The following is an 18,160-nucleotide window of genomic DNA, read 5'->3' on the forward strand; positions in this document are numbered from 1 at the left end:
GTTAACTCGTTTTAGGATTACTGGTTTCAGAGTGGAATATTATTGAAACAGCAGATTTTTATTTGTAAGAATCTATCAAAATGTTTATGAGATATTTCATAACAAAACCGAAACAATATTTCAAATTCATTTTGCTATACAAATGCAGTTCTATGTGATTTTTATTAATGTTTCCGTATTGAAAGAATCTTTTTTTTGAAAAAATGCGTTTTCAAAACATTCTTTTAAGTAATCGAAGAGTGCACAACAACTCGTTGTTTGGGTTTCACGGGACTGGTTTTCCCGGAAGCTCCGCGCATCTGCCGCCAGCTTCTTCCGTTGGCCGATGCCCAACGACCGTTGCTGGCCCTGGTCGGGGATTCGCGTGTCGGGGAGGTCTGGCGGTCAGTGGTTGCGCTTGTCGGGAAACGGCCGTTGGCGGCGCGTGTCGGGGAGCGGCCACTGACGGCGCGTGTGGGCGAAGGTGAGGACTTCCGGGCCTGGTCCTGCACGGGCTCCGGGGGACACGGGGTCGTTTTTAAGGGCTGGACCAACAGGTGCGGCAAGCCGCTGTTCCTAGAAAGATTATTATAAAACATATACAGTGGGTTAACGAACAGAAAAGAACAACATTATTAAGATGCTCGCTAAGAAAGTTAGTTTGAAGAATGTCATGATAATTCTTCAATCTTCTTTGATATAGCACATTTTGCAAATGCCCCGAAGAAAACATCGCTCAATTTAAGCCAATAATATTGACAGGAAATCGTAAAATACTAGGGTAAATCATTTAATAATTGCCCTCTCTGTTTAAAAGATCGCCTTCTGCCACTCATCCGATACACACTCCCTATGGCAGATTTTGCGTTGAGCAAATGGGTTTGTATTCTTAGTCAGTCAGATCACTCGAAGTCAAATCTTAATGATTCAGACGGGCTCGTTTGATACTCTCAGTCCGTCCATTCTCAACCATAAATATTTTTCTTCATGTCATCTAACTATTTCATAAAGCGTTTTACAGAATTCACAATATGCTATGGCCTTTGGCAATAAAAGGAAAATAAATCAAGATAGCGCCTGAAAACTGTGCAAAAAGGGAGACAAATCTAGATAACTTGTGTATACTGTGCATAAAGGGAGTCACATCTAGATATCACATGTAGACTGTGTATAAAGGGAGATAAATCTAGATATAACATGTAGACTGTGTATGAAAGGGATACAAATCTAGATACCACGTGTAGACTGTGTATTAAGGGAGATAAATCTAGATACCACGTGTAAACTGTGTATAAAAGGGAAACAAATCTAGAGACCACGTGTAAACTGTGTATAAAAGGGATACAAATCTAGAGACCACGTGCAGACTGTGTATAAAAGGGATACAAATCTAGAGACTACGTGTAGACTGTGTAAAAAAGGGATACAAATCTAGAGACCACGTGCTGACTGTGTATTAATGGGATACAAATCTAGAGACCACGTGCAGACTGTGTAAAAAAGGGATACAAATCTAGAGACCACGTGTAGACTGTGTATAAAAGGGATACAAATCTAGAGACCACGTGCAGACTGTGTATAGAAGGGATACAAATCTAGAGACCACGTGCAGACTGTGTATAAAAGGGATACAAATATATATACCATGCGCTGACTGTGTATAAAAGGGATGCGAATCTAGATACCACGTGCAGACTGTGTATAAAAGGGATACAAAGCTAGAGACCACGTGCTGACTGTGTATTAATGGGATACAAATCTAGAGACCACGTGCAGACTGTGTAAAAAAGGGATATAAATCTAGAGACCACGTGTAGACTGTGTATAAAAGGGATACAAATCTAGAGACCACGTGCAGACTGTGTATAGAAGGGATACAAATCTAGAGACCATGTGCAGACTGTGTATAAAAGGGATACAAATATATATACCATGCGCTGACTGTGTATAAAAGGGATGCGAATCTAGATACCACGTGCAGACTGTGTATAAAAGGGATACAAAGCTAGAGACCACGTGCAGACTGTGTATAAAAGGGAAACAAATCTAGAGACCAAGTGCAGACTGTGTATAAAAGGGATACAAAGCTAGATACCACGTGCAGACTGTGTATAAAAGGGATACAAATCTAGAGACCAAGTGCAGACGGTGTATAAAAGGGATACAAAGCTAGAGACCACGTGCAGACTGTGTATAAAAGGGATACAAAGCTAGAGACCACGTGCAGACTGTGTATTAAAGGGAGACAACTCTATATATCACACGTAGACTGTGTATAAAAGGGATACAAATCTAGAGACCACGTGCAGACTGTGTATAAAAGGGATACAAAGCTAGAGACCACGTGCAGATTGTGTATTAAAGGGAGACAACTCTATATATCACACGTAGACTGTGTACAAAAGTGATACAAATCTAGATACCATGTGCAGATTTTGTTTCAAGAGATGAAATTTACAAAGGGAGACCACATGTCGACTGTGTATAAAGGGAAAGAAGTTTAGATACCACGTGTAAACTTTGCATATATATTGTGCATACCCGTCACATTTCTGAACTGCTTTCTCGTCGTTGCTGTAGTTCCTCAAAAGCCTATCCCTGAAGTACTTGACTCGCTCTCCGGGGCTTCTGGATGGGTTCACCATGTAGTTCACGAGACCCGTGCCCCGCCCCGCCATGTCATTGCCTGGCCCCGCCTGGAGGGAGATGCGCTCATATATATAAGTATTTTTCGGACTGATCAAAGTGATTTTTAAAAACAACAACTTATGCTCTAGTTCTAACATTGTTTTAAAGACTAATGTCGATTTTTCGTAATCACAAGTAAGCACAAGGTTAACACATTTTTGGTACACATAGCCTTACCCTATTTTTACGAGCGCCTGCGGAAGGCGGTTTAGCAACTTTGTCTCTACCGCTGGCTGACCTCCGTGTAACATGAGCGCTGAATCTTTCACTGTCGGCAATCGCAGCTTGAATAAGTTCGCCGTTTTCCAGAGTAACGCATTCCTTCGATTGTTTTCGGCTTGAAACGACTTCCGCTTCCGCTTTACAGCACGCGCAATTTGTCGCCGGATTGTTTTTGAAGCTGGCTTCCTTTCCGGCCATGTACTGAACACATAGTAATACATAAAACATATTATGTAAACATGTTAAATTATGTAATTTATAAATGAAATAATGCAACAGATTTAATTCAAATTTCAGGCAAATTCAACTAAAAAGTAGCAATACTAATGTGGATTTGAAACGTTGTGTTACCTTATCCATAAACCATTTAGAAAGCTTGATGTTTTCGATGTTTTTGGCGCCGGAATCCACGGCGCTCCTTTTTGTGTGCTCGCTGCAGCCGAGCTTTGTGACGACAACAGTAGCGGTGTTGTTCCGGTGGCCGGCGGACGGGGTGCGCGTCGGGGGCGGCTGGGGACCAGGCTTTCGGTCGGTGCGGGGCCACGTTTTAGGGCGCTGGGAGACAAGCGGACCTCGGATCCAGATGTTCTCTGTAATAAGGAAGTAATTGAATTATGAAAAAATAGTATCGTTTACAATACAGTTTAACGAACAAATTAAAGCGAAATATATTTAAAAAGTTAACTAATAATGTAAATAGATTTAAAAAATAAATAAATAAAAAGGGTCGAGTTCCGCCGTACAATCGGGTAACCACCAGGCGCCTGTTCACGGACGCGATCCCACTACTGCTTGACACGGGAACTTTTGCCTGCTGTGTCACCACCCTGGGCCGTTACGTTCCTCCTTAGACAACCTGGACCCCAAGAGCTCCCCCGAGGGGCCCATATTGATGCCGAGCTTAGTGCGGACGCCCGATCGACACAGACGGCCTGGAGGCTAGACTCCCGGTCGTAGACAGTCCTCAAACCCCGGCCTCCAAGTAGCTAGATTACAGGAGCACGCCACCACTCCCAGCCGATAGACTAGACAGTCAGTTGTGCATATAAAGTTTATTTTGTTGTCAAATTAATTATTTTCTTCTTTTTTTCATGATTTTTTTTTGTTCACAATAATTCATATCTTAAAACTTTATTTTGCACTTTGAAGGGAAGAAATACGTTACAAAAAATAAATATTCGATACGTGGCACGGACAAAACGTCACAGTATCATGTGACCTCCTATTTGAAACATGGCGATCACATGATCATAGCAACTCATTGACAAGATAAGGCCAGAGGCCATCCGCACCAATCGTGACAACTCGGCCATCTCCGGCAAGCTTCGGTCATATATGTTGGATAATGCCCGAGGTGTTCCGATTATATAGAATTTGAACTTATCTTGATGTTATACAGTATATGCACGCTTATAATTCACAATGCAACAAACACATACAATTGTATACAATTAAACAGAAGCTGTAACTGTGTGACTTAAATAAAAATACAAGGACATATAGGTGGCACTGAAGTTCGGGTTAAGTCCAATTAATTTTAGATAATTTAACGATTGCCTGTCTGACTAATGTACAGCAGCGAGAGACTCAGAATACCCCCCCCCCCCCCCCCCCCCCACACACAATAATTCTGGTAACTTTTCAAAGTTACTATTGTAACTATAGTTCTTTATTATATTTAAATTCACCATTTATAATTTCCTTCCGTTATGTATAACGTTTAATGCCCACGATTGATGTACATGTATAACTATCTGAAATATAAACTGGTTAAACCAAGATTAATAAAACATCATAGGTTAGGCCTACTTGAAATATAAATGTTTCCCACATTCCACGTACCAGGTAGATTGACTGTATTAGCGAAAAACAGACGCTAGAATGCTGTTGAAACAAAATAGATTTTTGTTTCAAGCTGAGCTTTACTCAATAGATAAAATATAATCTGATTGGTGTGTGTGTGTGGGCTGGGGGGGGGTCAATGTGTGGTTAACATTTCATATATTATTTAAGGCCATGTGTACGTACTTTTTTGACGGGCGCCTGTGCGACTCTTCAATACAATTGTTTCCTTTTGATCATGGTTGACGGAAACCGCCGATGCAGAGCCGCGTTTCTGATCTGTGGTCTTGTAGTAGATCGGCTGGGTGCCGCCGACGCCCATGCTCGCATCGGAGCCGCCACGCGCTGCCTCTTGTTTTGGTTTCTTCTTGGAGTCGTTATTGTTCTGAAATACAGTTTCATAGAAGATAGCTCCAAGTCAGGCAGCAACGCTTTTAAACACTTGATTTATATACAGATAATGACTATCACAGTTAAAAGCAACTGAAGACGTGTTTTGCTGTACTCCAATGAACCCGATTAGTTTGAGACAATGACATCGTAGCATAAACGGAGTGAGAAATCGGAATGCGTAGAAGACTATATCATAATATGATCGGTCTGGTGACGTATCGCCTCGGAATGTCTGCCACGGTTGTAATCTATAAGCATATTAGATTCTGTACAGAAGAACATATACTCACCGTCCATCTCGGCTTGTTGGGCTGGCGGGGAATGGCTAGGTGGCCGGTGAGCCAGGGATCCGCGATAATGTCCGTCATGGTGGGTCGGGCGCTGGGCTGGTATTGGAGCATCCGGCGGACGAAAACCATCGAGTCTGTAAAAATGCATTTAAATGCATAAACGTATGTTCTTATTTTATTTTCGTTGCAAAGTGATTATAAGGAAATACGTCCAGAAAGGTATCGTACTTATCATGTAGGTAATTATAATAATATAAGGTATATGTAAGGAGCATTTGTATGAGATATTGAGATTTAGCTACATGCTACAACACTTATTTTAAGATTCTATATCTCACCAAAATTGACGGTCCTTTCGAACCGGATTCTCTGCATCTTCATTTCTTCCTCGAGCTCACACAGTTGGGCGTCGTTGAACGGTAGCCGACCGTTAAGCATGGCAAACAGAATGATACCCCTACAGGTCAGATATAAAATGATACTTAGTCTAGTACAGTTGGGCGTCGTTGAACTGTAGCCGACCGTTAAGCATGGCAAACAGAATAATACCCCTACAGGTCAGATATAAAATGAGACTTAGTCTAGTACAGTTGGGCGTCGTTGAACGGTAGACGACCGTTAAGCATGGCAAACAGAATGATACCCCTACAGGTCAGATATAAAATGAGACTTAGTCTAGTACAGTTGGGCGTCGTTGAACTGTAGCCGACCGTTAAGCATGGCAAACAGAATGATACCCCTACAGGTCAGATATAAAATGAGACTTAGTCTTGTACAGTTGGGCGTCGTTGAAGGGTAGCCGACCGTTAAGCATGGCAAACAGAATGATACCCCTACAGGTCAGATATAAAATGAGACTTAGTCTAGTACAGTTGGGCGTCGTTGAACGGTAGCCGACCGTTAAGCATGGCAAACAGAATGATACCCCTACAGGTCAGATATAAAATGAGACTTAGTCTAGTACAGTTGGGCGTGTTGAACGGTAGCTGACCGTTAAGCATGGAAAACAGAATGATACCCCTACAGGTCAGATATAAAATGAGACTTAGTCTTGTACAGTTGGGCGTCGTTGAACGGTAGCCGACCGTTAAGCATGGCAAACAGAATGATACCCCTACAGGTCAGATGTAAAATGAGACTTAGTCTAGTACATTTTGGCGTCGTTTAACGGTAGCCGACCGTTAAGCATGGCAAACAGAATGATACCCCTACAGGTCAGATGTAAAATGAGACTTAGTCTAGTACAGTTGGGCTACGTTATACGGTAGCCGACCGTTAAGCATGTCAAACAGAATGATACCCCTACAGGTCAGATTTAAAATGAGACTTAGTCTAGTACAGTTGGGCGTCGTTGAACGGTAGCCGACCGTTAAGCATGGCAAACAGAATGATACCCCTACAGGTCGGGTACAAAATGAGACTTAGTCTAGTACAGTTGGGCGTCGTTGAAGGGTAGCCGACCGTTAAGCATGGCAAACAGAATGATACCCCTGCAGGTCGGATATAAAATGAGACTTAGTCTAGTACAGTTGGGCGTCGTTGAACGGTAGCCGACCGTTAAGCATGGCAAACAGAATGATACCCCTACAGGTCGGATACAAAATGAGACTTAGTCTTGTACAGTTGGGCGTCGTTGAACGGTAGCCGACCGTTAAGCATGGCAAACAGAATGATACCCCTACAGGTCAGATGTAAAATGATACTTAGTCTAGTACAGTTGGGCGTCGTTGAAGGGTAGCCGACCGTTAAGCATGGCAAACAGAATGATACCCCTACAGGTCAGATGTAAAATGAGACTTAGTCTAGTACAGTTGGGCTGCTTTGAAGGGTAGCCGACCGTTTTATAGCATGGCAAACAGAATAATACACCTACAGGTCAGATATAAAACCCTAAATCAAGTACAGATTGGCGACTTTGAAGCGTGGCAAATTTAAAATGAGACTTTGTTCAATACAGTAGGGCGTCGTAGAAGGGTAGTCAGCCGCTTAGCATGACAGACAGAATTCTTCCCCAACAGGGTAGATATTAAATGAGATTGTGGCAATTAAATTTAGGCGAAGTTAAGGGAAGTCAACCGTTCAACATTGCATACAAGACGATACCCCAACATGACAGATAAAACATGATACTTAGTTAAGAACGTTGTTGTTTATTCGCATGATGGTTATAGCACGGTTAAGCCCCGCCTACTCGTTACCGTTCCAATATTGGAGATAATGTATATTCGCAAACAAAGAAAACAGTTCCTACCGGACATTTATTTGATATAATCATGATATTTAATGTTTCTGTACTCACAGACTCCAGATGTCGGACTTGGTTCCGTCGTAGGGGCGGACTCTGATCACTTCCGGTGCAGTGTACGCGTATGAACCACAGGAAGTCTTCAGCAAGGCGCTCTGGCCCGGAAGGAAAGTCGTGGAGAAACCGAAATCTGAGGACGAATACGGAACAACACAGTATAGATTTTCTGTATAATATAACATTTCATTTTTATTGCTTCTAAATATGTTTGTTTTCTTGACACAAATCATGAATTGCCGTTAATGCATTGACATTTTAAAATGATTAAGTTAAGACATAATTTATTTTTGGTGGATGTTTTAAAAACGGGATTTGGTTGGATTTTTTTTTTAAAAGACATGATTTGATTATGGTTTGTTATGATTTTCATTACAAACCTGTTATTTTATTATGCTTACAGACGTGTACGATTTTCATCACGTACCTGTTATTTCATTATGCTTACAGACGTCTACGACTTTCATCACGTATCTGTTATTTCATTACGCTTACAGACGTCTACGACTTTCATCACGTACCTGTTATTTCATTATGCTTACAGACGACTACGACTTTCATCACGTACCTGTTATTTCATTATGCTTACAGACGTCTACGATTTTCATCACGTACCTGTTATTTCATTATGCTTACAGACGTCTACGATTTTCATCACGTACCTGTTATTTCATTATGCTTACAGACGTCTACGATTTTCATCACGTACCTGTTATTTCATTATGCTTACAGACGTCTACGATTTTCATCACGTACCTGTTATTTCATTACGCTTACAGACGTCTACGATTTTCATCACGTACCTGTTATTTCATTACGCTTACAGACGTCTACGATTTTCATCACGTACCTGTTATTTTCACATTTTCGTCTTTATCCAGAAGGATGTTCTCACACTTGAGGTCTCTAAAGAATAACAACACAACAAGCTTCAGAAACTGGTAAACACTATTATAAGTATTTGAAGAAGCGTTTTATTTTAAGTAAGACATGTTTAAGATATGGTGAAAAGGTAAACCTTGGTACCGCAAAACACCCTACGCCCAGGAAAAGTATATCCAAATATTTGGCCATGGTGCAAATCCTGATCTTGCCTACGGGCAAAAATTAAAAAAGAAATACCCGTATTGTTACTATTTTTTACTACTCACAAAAGAGTTCTAGTGAAAGAGACATTTTTTACCAAATTATGTTTAAGATGGTACAAAAAGCATTTAACATGACCCGTCGTGTTCATCCAAACCCTCGCGCAGGTTATTCTGCAAAAACTTGGTAAACCTCGTTTCCACAAAAACCTATGCTAGGGTTTGGATGAACCTATGTAACGCTCTTGGCCATGGAATATACTTATAATCCTACACTCTTGGCTAAGGTAGACACTTATACTCCTCATTGTGGTCTTTCTATTTTTCACACTTATATGTTGGTATATGAGGCCCGGCAGAAAATAAAGCATGTTATAACCCCTTACTCTCCAACACGATGCTATGACTGTGAATATGGTGGACGCCGTTGGCCATCATTCGAAACACCTTGCGGGCACTCTCCTTTGAAAGGCCCTTTATCTTGCTGATCTGCTTGTTTATAAGGCCCGTCAGTTAAAATTATTAGATAAAATATTTCTTTTCACTCACCTATGTACAATACCCTGATTGTGTATATGGTGCACCCCGTGGACCAACATTGCGAACACCTTGCGGGCCTTCTCCTCCGAGAGGCCCCGCTTCTGATCACCGATATGCTCGTTTATGAGGTCGAGGAGGTCCCCCCGACTACAGTATTCCATCACCACGTAGTATCGGTCGGAACACTTGAATTGGTCGTACACTCGAACCTGTAAATTTAATATATTATACTGTATCAGTGTGTGTATACCACCTGATAAATTGCGTCACAAATGCTACGGCGGAAGGCAACATTTTGCTTTGAATGAAGACTTTAAACAAACATAACTTCACTATTTCTTCATCATTTTAAATGAAACAACGCGCAGTCTAGCTACGCCGCTTACGGAGCCCTGCTTTCGGTCTTTTACCAGAGTTTGATTGAGAGTTGAGTTTCTTAAAACACTTCGACAAACCTTATCACAATACGGCCGTCTGACGGAGCACTGTCAAAACAGTATTTTGGAAACAGGTTTGTCGAAGTGTTTGATGAAACTAGTCACCTTATCAAACTTATAAAACGTAAATAGGGTTTTTAAGCGGCATAGACTGTCCTTTCTTTCATTTAAAATGGTGTTGTAAAAGAAAAGAAATCTTTGATTCATGTCTTCATTTTATGCAAAATGCTGCCTTCCATATATAACGTAATTTATCACGTGGTATACACACACTGTGTATATCGCCACCTAAGTGTAACTCATATAGAAATAGAATCAGATATTGAGTTCTTGCACTAAGGTGACGATATATGCTTTGGCAGGGTTCGATATTCATAATGTGTATCGTATTATCTATCTTCCATATTCTTTACTTATCCATGGTTACTGTGCAATATGTAATAGCAACACTCCATTGGAGAGTAGTACAGAGCACAGGACAGACACTACAGCATTGTCATATGAACACTAGATGTCATTGGTCGAAGTCATTGTGTGATATCAATTTTCGAACCAGAGAATGCGATTTGTGATTGCGACTGATCATTTGACGATCTGTTAAAGCTACACTCTCACAGATTAACCGTTTTTACAACTTTTTTATTTTTTGTCTTGGAAAAAATATATTTTTTTGCGTAAATATCTGCAAACCAATGAAAAAAGATGGCTGACAAAAGATCAGACCGCAGATTTGCATATTTCCGTTCGAAAATCAATGTTTTATGGCTTAAACCGTTACTAACGGTTTAAGAAAAATCCATAAAACATTAATTTTTGAGCTTAAACATAAAAATCTGCGATCTATTTTTTTGTCAGCAGTCTTTTATAACTGGTTTCAATGGATTTTGTCAAATATTGGTTCGTTCAAAGACAAAAAAAAGTTAGCTGTGTGAGGTTAGCTAAACATACGACATTGGACATTGGACATTCAAAATCGAATGTTGTGCTGGCACGACATTGGACATTGGACATTCAAAATCGAATGTTGTGCTGGCACGACATTGGACATTGGACATTCAAAAGTGAAAGTCGTGCTAGCACGACATTGGACATTGGACATTCAAAATCGAATGTTGTGCTGGCACGACATTGGACATTGGACATTCAAAATCGAATGTTGTGCTGGCACGACATTGGACATTGGACATTCAAAAGTTAAAGTCGTGCTAGCACGACATTGGACATTCATAATCGAATGTTGTGCTGGCACGACATTGGACATTGGACATTCAAAAGTGAAAGTCGTGCTAGCACGACATTGGACATTGGACATTCAACATCGAATGTTGTGCTGGCACGACATTGGACATTGGACATTCAAAAACGATTGTCGTGCCCGCACGACATTGGACATTGGACATTCATAACCGAATGTTGTGCTGGCACGACATTGGACATTGGACATTCAAAAGTGAAAGTCGTGCTAGCACGACATTGGACATTCAAAATCGAATGTTGTGCTGGCACGACATTGGACATTGGACATTCAAAATCGAATGTCGTGCTGGCACGACATTGGACATTGGACATTCAAAATCGAATGTTGTGCTGGCACGACATTGGACATTGGACATTCAAAATCGAATGTTGTGCTGGCACGACATTGGACATTGGACATTCAAAATCGAATGTTGTGCTGGCACGACATTGGACATTGGACATTCAAAAGTGAAAGTCGTGCTAGCACGACATTGGACATTGGACATTCAAAATCGAATGTTGTGCTGGCACGACATTGGACATTGGACATTCAAAATCGAATGTTGTGCCAGCACGACATTGGACATTGGACATTCAAAAGTTAAAGTCGTGCTAGCACGACATTGGACATTGGACATTCAAAAGTTAAAGTCGTGCTAGCACGACATTGGACATTGGACATTCAAAATCGAATGTTGTGCTGGCACGACATTGGACATTGGACATTCAAAAGTGAAAGTCGTGCTAGCACGACATTGGACATTGGACATTCAAAATCGAATGTTGTGCTGGCACGACATTGGACATTGGACATTCAAAAACGATTGCCGTGCCCGCACGACATTGGACATTGGACATTCATAACCGAATGTTGTGCTGGCACGACATTGGACATTGGACATTCAAAAGTGAAAGTCGTGCTAGCACGACATTGGACATTCAAAATCGAATGTTGTGCTGGCACGACATTGGACATTGGACATTCAAAATCGAATGTCGTGCTAGCACGACATTGGACATTGGACATTCAAAATCGAATGTTGTGCTGGGACGACATTGGACATTGGACATTCAAAATCGAATGTTGTGCTGGCACGACATTGGACATTGGACATTCAAAAGTGAAAGTCGTGCTAGCACGACATTGGACATTGGACATTCAAAATCGAATGTTGTGCTGGCACGACATTGGACATTGGACATTCAAAATCGAATGTTGTGCTGGCACGACATTGGACATTCAAAAGTGAAAGTCGTGCTAGCACGACATTGGACATTGGACATTCAAAATCGAATGTTGTGCTGGCACGACATTGGGCATTGGACATTCAAAAGTGAAAGTCGTGCTAGCACGACATTGGACATTGGACATTCAAAATCGAATGCTGTGCTGGCACGACATTGGACATTGGACATTCAAAAGTGAAAATCGTGCTAGCACGACATTGCACATTGGACATTCAAAAGCGAATGCTGTGCTGGCACGACATTGGACATTGGACATTCAAAAGTGAAAATCGTGCTAGCACGACATTGGACATTGGACATTCAAAATCGAATGTTGTGCTGGCATGACATTGGACATTGGACATTCAAAAACGATTGTCGTGCCGGCACGACATTGGACATTGGACATTCATAACCGAATGTTGTGCTGGCACGACATTGGACATTGGACATTCAAAAGTGAAAGTCGTGCTAGCACGACATTGGACATTAGACATTCAAAATCGAATGCTGTGCTGGCACGACATTGGACATTGGACATTCAAAAGTGAAAGTCGTGCTAGCACGACATTGGACATTGGACATTCAAAATCGAATGTTGTGCTGGCACGACATTGGGCATTGGACATTCAAAAGTGAAAGTCGTGCTAGCACGACATTGGACATTGGACATTCAAAATCGAATGTTGTGCTGGCACGACATTGGACATTGGACATTCAAAAGTGAAAGTCGTGCTAGCACGACATTGGACATTGGACATTCAAAATCGAATGTTGTGCTGGCACGACATTGGACATTGGACATTCAAAAGTGAAAGTCGTGCTAGCACGACATTGGACATTGGACATTCATAACCGAATGTTGTGCTGGCACGACATTGGACATTGGACATTCAAAAGTGAAAGTCGTGCTAGCACGACATTGGACATTGGACATTCAAAATCGAATGTTGTGCTGGCACGACATTGGACATTGGACATTCAAAAACGATTGTCGTGCCGGCACGACATTGGACATTGGACATTCATAACCGAATGTTGTGCTGGCACGACATTGGACATTGGACATTCAAAAGTGAAAGTCGTGCTAGCACGACATTGGACATTGGACATTCAAAATCGAATGTTGTGCTGGCACGACATTGGACATTGGACATTCAAAATCGAATGTCGTGCTAGCACGACATTTGACATTGGACATTCAAAATCGAATGTTGTGCTGGCACGACATTGGACATTGGACATTCAAAAGTGAAAGTCGTGCTAGCACGACATTGGACATTGGACATTCAAAATCGAATGTTGTGCTGGCACGACATTGGACATTGGACATTCAAAAGTTCCTGGTTGTCATAGATATTCGCGCCGTGATTCAGATTATGTTAATAGTTAAATCGTTCTTTAAATAGTTCTGGATGCAGCAAAGTGAAGGCAATAAAAAAGAGTTCCATACGGGTACTTGTTTATCTTTGCCCGTTGGGAAGATAAGAATTTCACGCATGGACAAATGTTTGAATCTACTTTTCTGAGGTGGCAGAAATATATATATCCGAAATCTTGGACTGGTGATAAGGCTGCAATTCTAATTTGTCCATTCAAATTATTGTGTTAAATAACGACATTCAACTTGGCTTTTATTTTTTAAAATATGGTTTATAATAACGTATATCTGTCTATTCATAGTGACCAAATATTATTTAGGCATCCAATGGAAGTGGTAAATATTAAGAGAAAAAATATAATGAAACGACAACCAGTATACAAATAATAATTATTGGACAAAGGTCATTTTTACTCATTAATTATCTGTCAGGAGTACCCTTTAAAATAATACCAAAATTATATGGGATCCCCATGCATCAAAATGTAGCATTATCGCCAATGGTTTATGCATTGACAAGTTTAGCTGTGTGTGTATGTTGCCTTAAGTCACATCCATGTCCGACAATATTATACATTTGAGGTACCTAACACATATTTAACAAAGAAACTTGTATTTGAAAGTCCGCAACATTGTTATTGAGAGTTGTATTAAAACAATCCTTTCGATTGATATACATACATATTTCCATGTAAATGCAGACACATTCATTAATGTAATATAATTATTCTAAAGCTCTGTAGATAAACACATACTGAAGTGCACATTTGTTGGGTTTATATAATTATTTGCGCTTTGTTTCCTTTCAACCCTTTCAACCATTGTCAGTTCTGCCCAAGATGCCATTTCCAATGGCGCTGGTGTCACATTTTACATGTATAAATTGTATATTCTGTAAAACCTATAAGAACTTATGTCGTATGTGATGAAGACGTCATTTTGAATTCTTTAATGTCGATGCGATTGATTATAAAACGCTTTGTGTAATTCTGTCGACTTATCAAAAAGGTTTATCGAACACAATTATTTCATATAAACTTTACCAAATGAAGACGACGTAGCATGTTCGACTAACTGAGTCGATAAAAAAACAAGTCGACAGGCAGGAATAGGTTACTTTATCGACTCATTGACAATATTTTTTTGTGTTTACGTAAAACCAGATAAAAAAGATGTACGGACGATTACATTTATACTTGTAGGAATCATCAATGCATGTCTATATTTTCCATATGTCATTATATACTGTGGATATAATTATCTTCACTTCCTTTATAAATGGTACTAGATGTGTAGCAATGATGTGTAAACAATGAAGCTTATTAAAAATATGCCATTTTGAAAGCATTATCACTGTTTGTCTACATATAATCCACGACCATTCATAAGTATATTCATTTGAATCTTTCTCTGCATATGTGACATCATATATATCTGAATCATGCTTAAGTTTCAAATATTGCGATGGAATCGTCATGACAATGCTCTCTTGGTGTTAATAAATTTTATAATGGTTCATTGCTTTGTGATCTCTGACCCTTTTCAAATAATTTCAAGACAATATCTCAAATAAACAAAAAATCCGAATAATGCATGCAATCAAAATTAATTTAAAGTCGGTAAAAAAAAACATTCATTCATAAAACATGCCATACATTGATTTAAATGTGCTAACTGCTAGCACGACTTTCACTTTTGAATGTCCAATGTCCAATGTCGTGCTGGCACAACATTCGATTTTGAATGTCCAATGTCCACTGTCGTGCCAGCACAACATTCGATTTTGAATGTCCAATGTCCAATGTCATGCTAGCTAGACTTTCACTTTGGAATGTCCAATGTCCAATGTCGTGCTGGCACAACATTCGATTTTGAATGTCCAATGTCGTGCTAGCACGACTTTCACTTTTGAATGTCCAATGTCCAATGTCGTGCCAGCACGACTTTCACTTTTGAATGTCCAATGTCCAATGTCGTGCTGGCACAACATTCGATTTTGAATGTCCAATGTCCAATGTCGTGCCAGCACAACATTCGATTTTGAATGTCCAATGTCCAATGTCGTGCTAGCACGACTTTCACTTTTGAATGTCCAATGTCCAATGTCGTGCTGGCACAACATTCGATTTTGAATGTCCAATGTCCAATGTCGTGCCAGCACAACATTCGATTTTGAATGTCCAATGTCCAATGTCGTGCTAGCACGACTTTCACTTTTGAATGTCCAATGTCGTGCTGGCACGACATTCGATTTTGAATGTCCAATGTCCAATGTCGTGCCAGCACAACATTCGATTTTGAATGTCCAATGTCCAATGTCGTGCTAGCACGACTTTCACTTTTGAATGTCTAATGTCCAATGTCGTGCCAGCACAACATTCGATTTTGAATGTCCAATGTCCAATGTCGTGCTAGCACGACTTTCACTTTTGAATGTCCAATGTCCAATGTCGTATGTTTAGCTAACTTCTCACAGCTAAAAAAGTTGTCAAAACGTTCAATCGGTGAGAGTGCAGCTTTAAGAGATACAATGTAAACTTTGGTGAAATCAGAATGGGAATTACATTGATAACGAATTGTGTGTGTGTCTTAACCGTTTTCATGTTAACCTAACAGCAATATTGAAGCCAGCGTACCACGTGTCTGTTTGGGGGGAGCGGCACGTGGTTGTTGAGCTCACGTGGCAGAAACTTCTTCAGGAACTCCATCGGTACGTTCCGTCCGTCTATCACCTTGATGGCCACCTGGAGGAATGGAAAGTCCTCCTTATGTCTTAATCGTTTTTTCAACGGGCAATGTTTATGTTGAATTAAAATAAGATATTGATGGGATGATGATGATGATGATGATGATGATGATGATGATGATGATGATGATGATGATGATGATGATGATGATGATGATGATGATGATGATGATGATGATGTTGATGATGATGATGATGATGATGATGATGATGATGATGATGATGATGATGATGATGATGATGATGATGTAAGTCTTGTGTTAATACCTTTAAACTTCCTTCATCATCCACATTTTCCGTCATATCGGGAAAGCGCGCGATCTTGGACGGCATAACTTCCGCCAGCTTAACTTTCGCATACGCCCCTTCCCCGATAGTCTTGATGATCCTATAACCATGTTTCGTACAGTCGGCGTGAATCACTTCCGAAGCGACCCGATTGAAGTTGATTGGAGGGTTCAAGAAAATAGACTCGTATTTTGTAGATGATGACTTTCCCTCCGGACTTTCGGTGCTTGGATTTTCTGCATTTACTTTTTGTGCCGTCTCAGGGTCGTTTGAAGATTTCGGAGTTTCTGTCGCGTTTGCAGAAGTGTTTGCATTTTTATTAGCTTTGGTTGTTTTCGACTCAGTGCTCTTAGTTCCCTGATTCGTCGCTGCAATTCTAATTTTCCCATGACTGTTTCCTTTTCTGGTTTCATTAACATTGTTTGTTTGTGCGTTCGAGCTTGTTTTAGGCGGCCTTGTAGCCCTGTTGTAAAAGCCACACAAGGCAGTGGGTTTTACTGCTGTGCTAACTTTATTCGTCATAGTTATGTTTTATTTTTTCAACATTTTTAATAATTAATCACGTTTTAAACATCGCGAAAATCTTCCGCCTCGCAAGTCATCTTCGCGTCTCTATAGAACCGTCGACGATTAAATTTATGACGTCATGACGTTATGACGTCATACCATTGTTATGACGTTGTGATGTCTCGACAAGTAAGGTTTAGACCTTCAAATTTTTCAGCAATTGACGTTAACTTTCGACAAGCTATATATGAGGGAATATACGTGTATTTTAGATGTTGTTGAATAGTCGTAGCTCAAAACTGATGACAATATCAATGGAAGTAGCAAATCCAAGGGAAGCAAGTCAGTAATTCATCACGGCAAATGCAGAAAAGGTACATGTTTGTAACAAATCAACCATCCAATGAAAATGATTTAAACTTGATATCTTTTTTAAACAGGATTTATTTTCATAGTACTTGTCGTTAATGAAGGAACTTACGTTTCAGACAGGTGGAGCACTTGTATTATACATGTGGCGGAGCTTTACTTTTCTTAATGGTGTATATCCGTCTCCGTGGCCTAGTGGTTAAGCGTCCGCCTACGGAGCGGGAGGTCGTGGGTTCGATCCCTGGCCGCGTCATACCAAAAGACTTTAAAAATTGGTACAAGTAGCTAACTTGCCTGGCGCTCAGCATTTAAAGGGTAGTGCTTGGAAAAGTGGTGTACTCAGTACTGGTTTAACCCAGGAAAGTTGTACCCCATGTATCGGTGCTTTACACCGAGCACGTAAAAGAACCAAGGGGTCTCTTCGAAAAAGAGCTAAGGTATCGCACCCGGACTTCCTTGTATCCCACCATTGTCTCTTCAGCGTGCTGTCCCTTCAGCAAAAAACAAAGGACCCCGTTGGAAATAAGTGTTTGCACTTTCACGGGTTATCCTTGACCGCAAGGTCTAAAGAAATACACATACACATATCCACATGTTTTTTTTTATATATATATCTCAATTCATT

At 40.4% G+C, this 18,160-nt stretch overlaps 1 protein-coding gene across 1 annotated transcript; it reads right to left on the reverse strand.

Moving 5' to 3' along the window:
- Positions 1 to 224: 224 nt before the first annotated feature.
- Positions 225 to 17,181, reverse strand: LOC128229839 (calcium/calmodulin-dependent protein kinase kinase 2-like). The gene is made up of 12 exons (XM_052941670.1): positions 16,639 to 17,181; positions 16,262 to 16,369; positions 9,351 to 9,550; positions 8,567 to 8,622; positions 7,714 to 7,849; positions 5,753 to 5,871; positions 5,415 to 5,548; positions 4,918 to 5,116; positions 3,241 to 3,479; positions 2,845 to 3,090; positions 2,521 to 2,675; positions 225 to 555 (listed from the first exon to the last, which is right to left on the reverse strand). The coding sequence occupies exons 1-12, from the start codon at positions 17,179 to 17,181 to the stop codon at positions 225 to 227; spliced, it is 2,466 nt and encodes an 821-aa protein (XP_052797630.1).
- Positions 17,182 to 18,160: the final 979 nt, after the last annotated feature.

The sequence above is a fragment of the Mya arenaria genome, chromosome 4, assembly GCF_026914265.1.
Source record: "Mya arenaria isolate MELC-2E11 chromosome 4, ASM2691426v1".
In the NCBI taxonomy this organism is placed as follows: Eukaryota; Metazoa; Mollusca; class Bivalvia; order Myida; family Myidae; genus Mya; species Mya arenaria.

Bases quoted from the DNA above. Each gene is read 5' to 3' on its own strand.
- LOC128229839 (XM_052941670.1), bottom strand. From the start codon at position 17,181: ATGACGAATAAAGTTAGCACAGCAGTAAAACCCACTGCCTTGTGTGGC. The intron at 9,551-16,261 runs GTACGCTGGCTT...TTAAATTTACAG, and splicing joins TCCCCCCAAACAGACACGTG to GTTCGAGTGTACGACCAATT. The intron at 5,549-5,752 runs GTGAGATATAGA...GCATTTTTACAG, and splicing joins CGAAAGGACCGTCAATTTTG to ACTCGATGGTTTTCGTCCGC.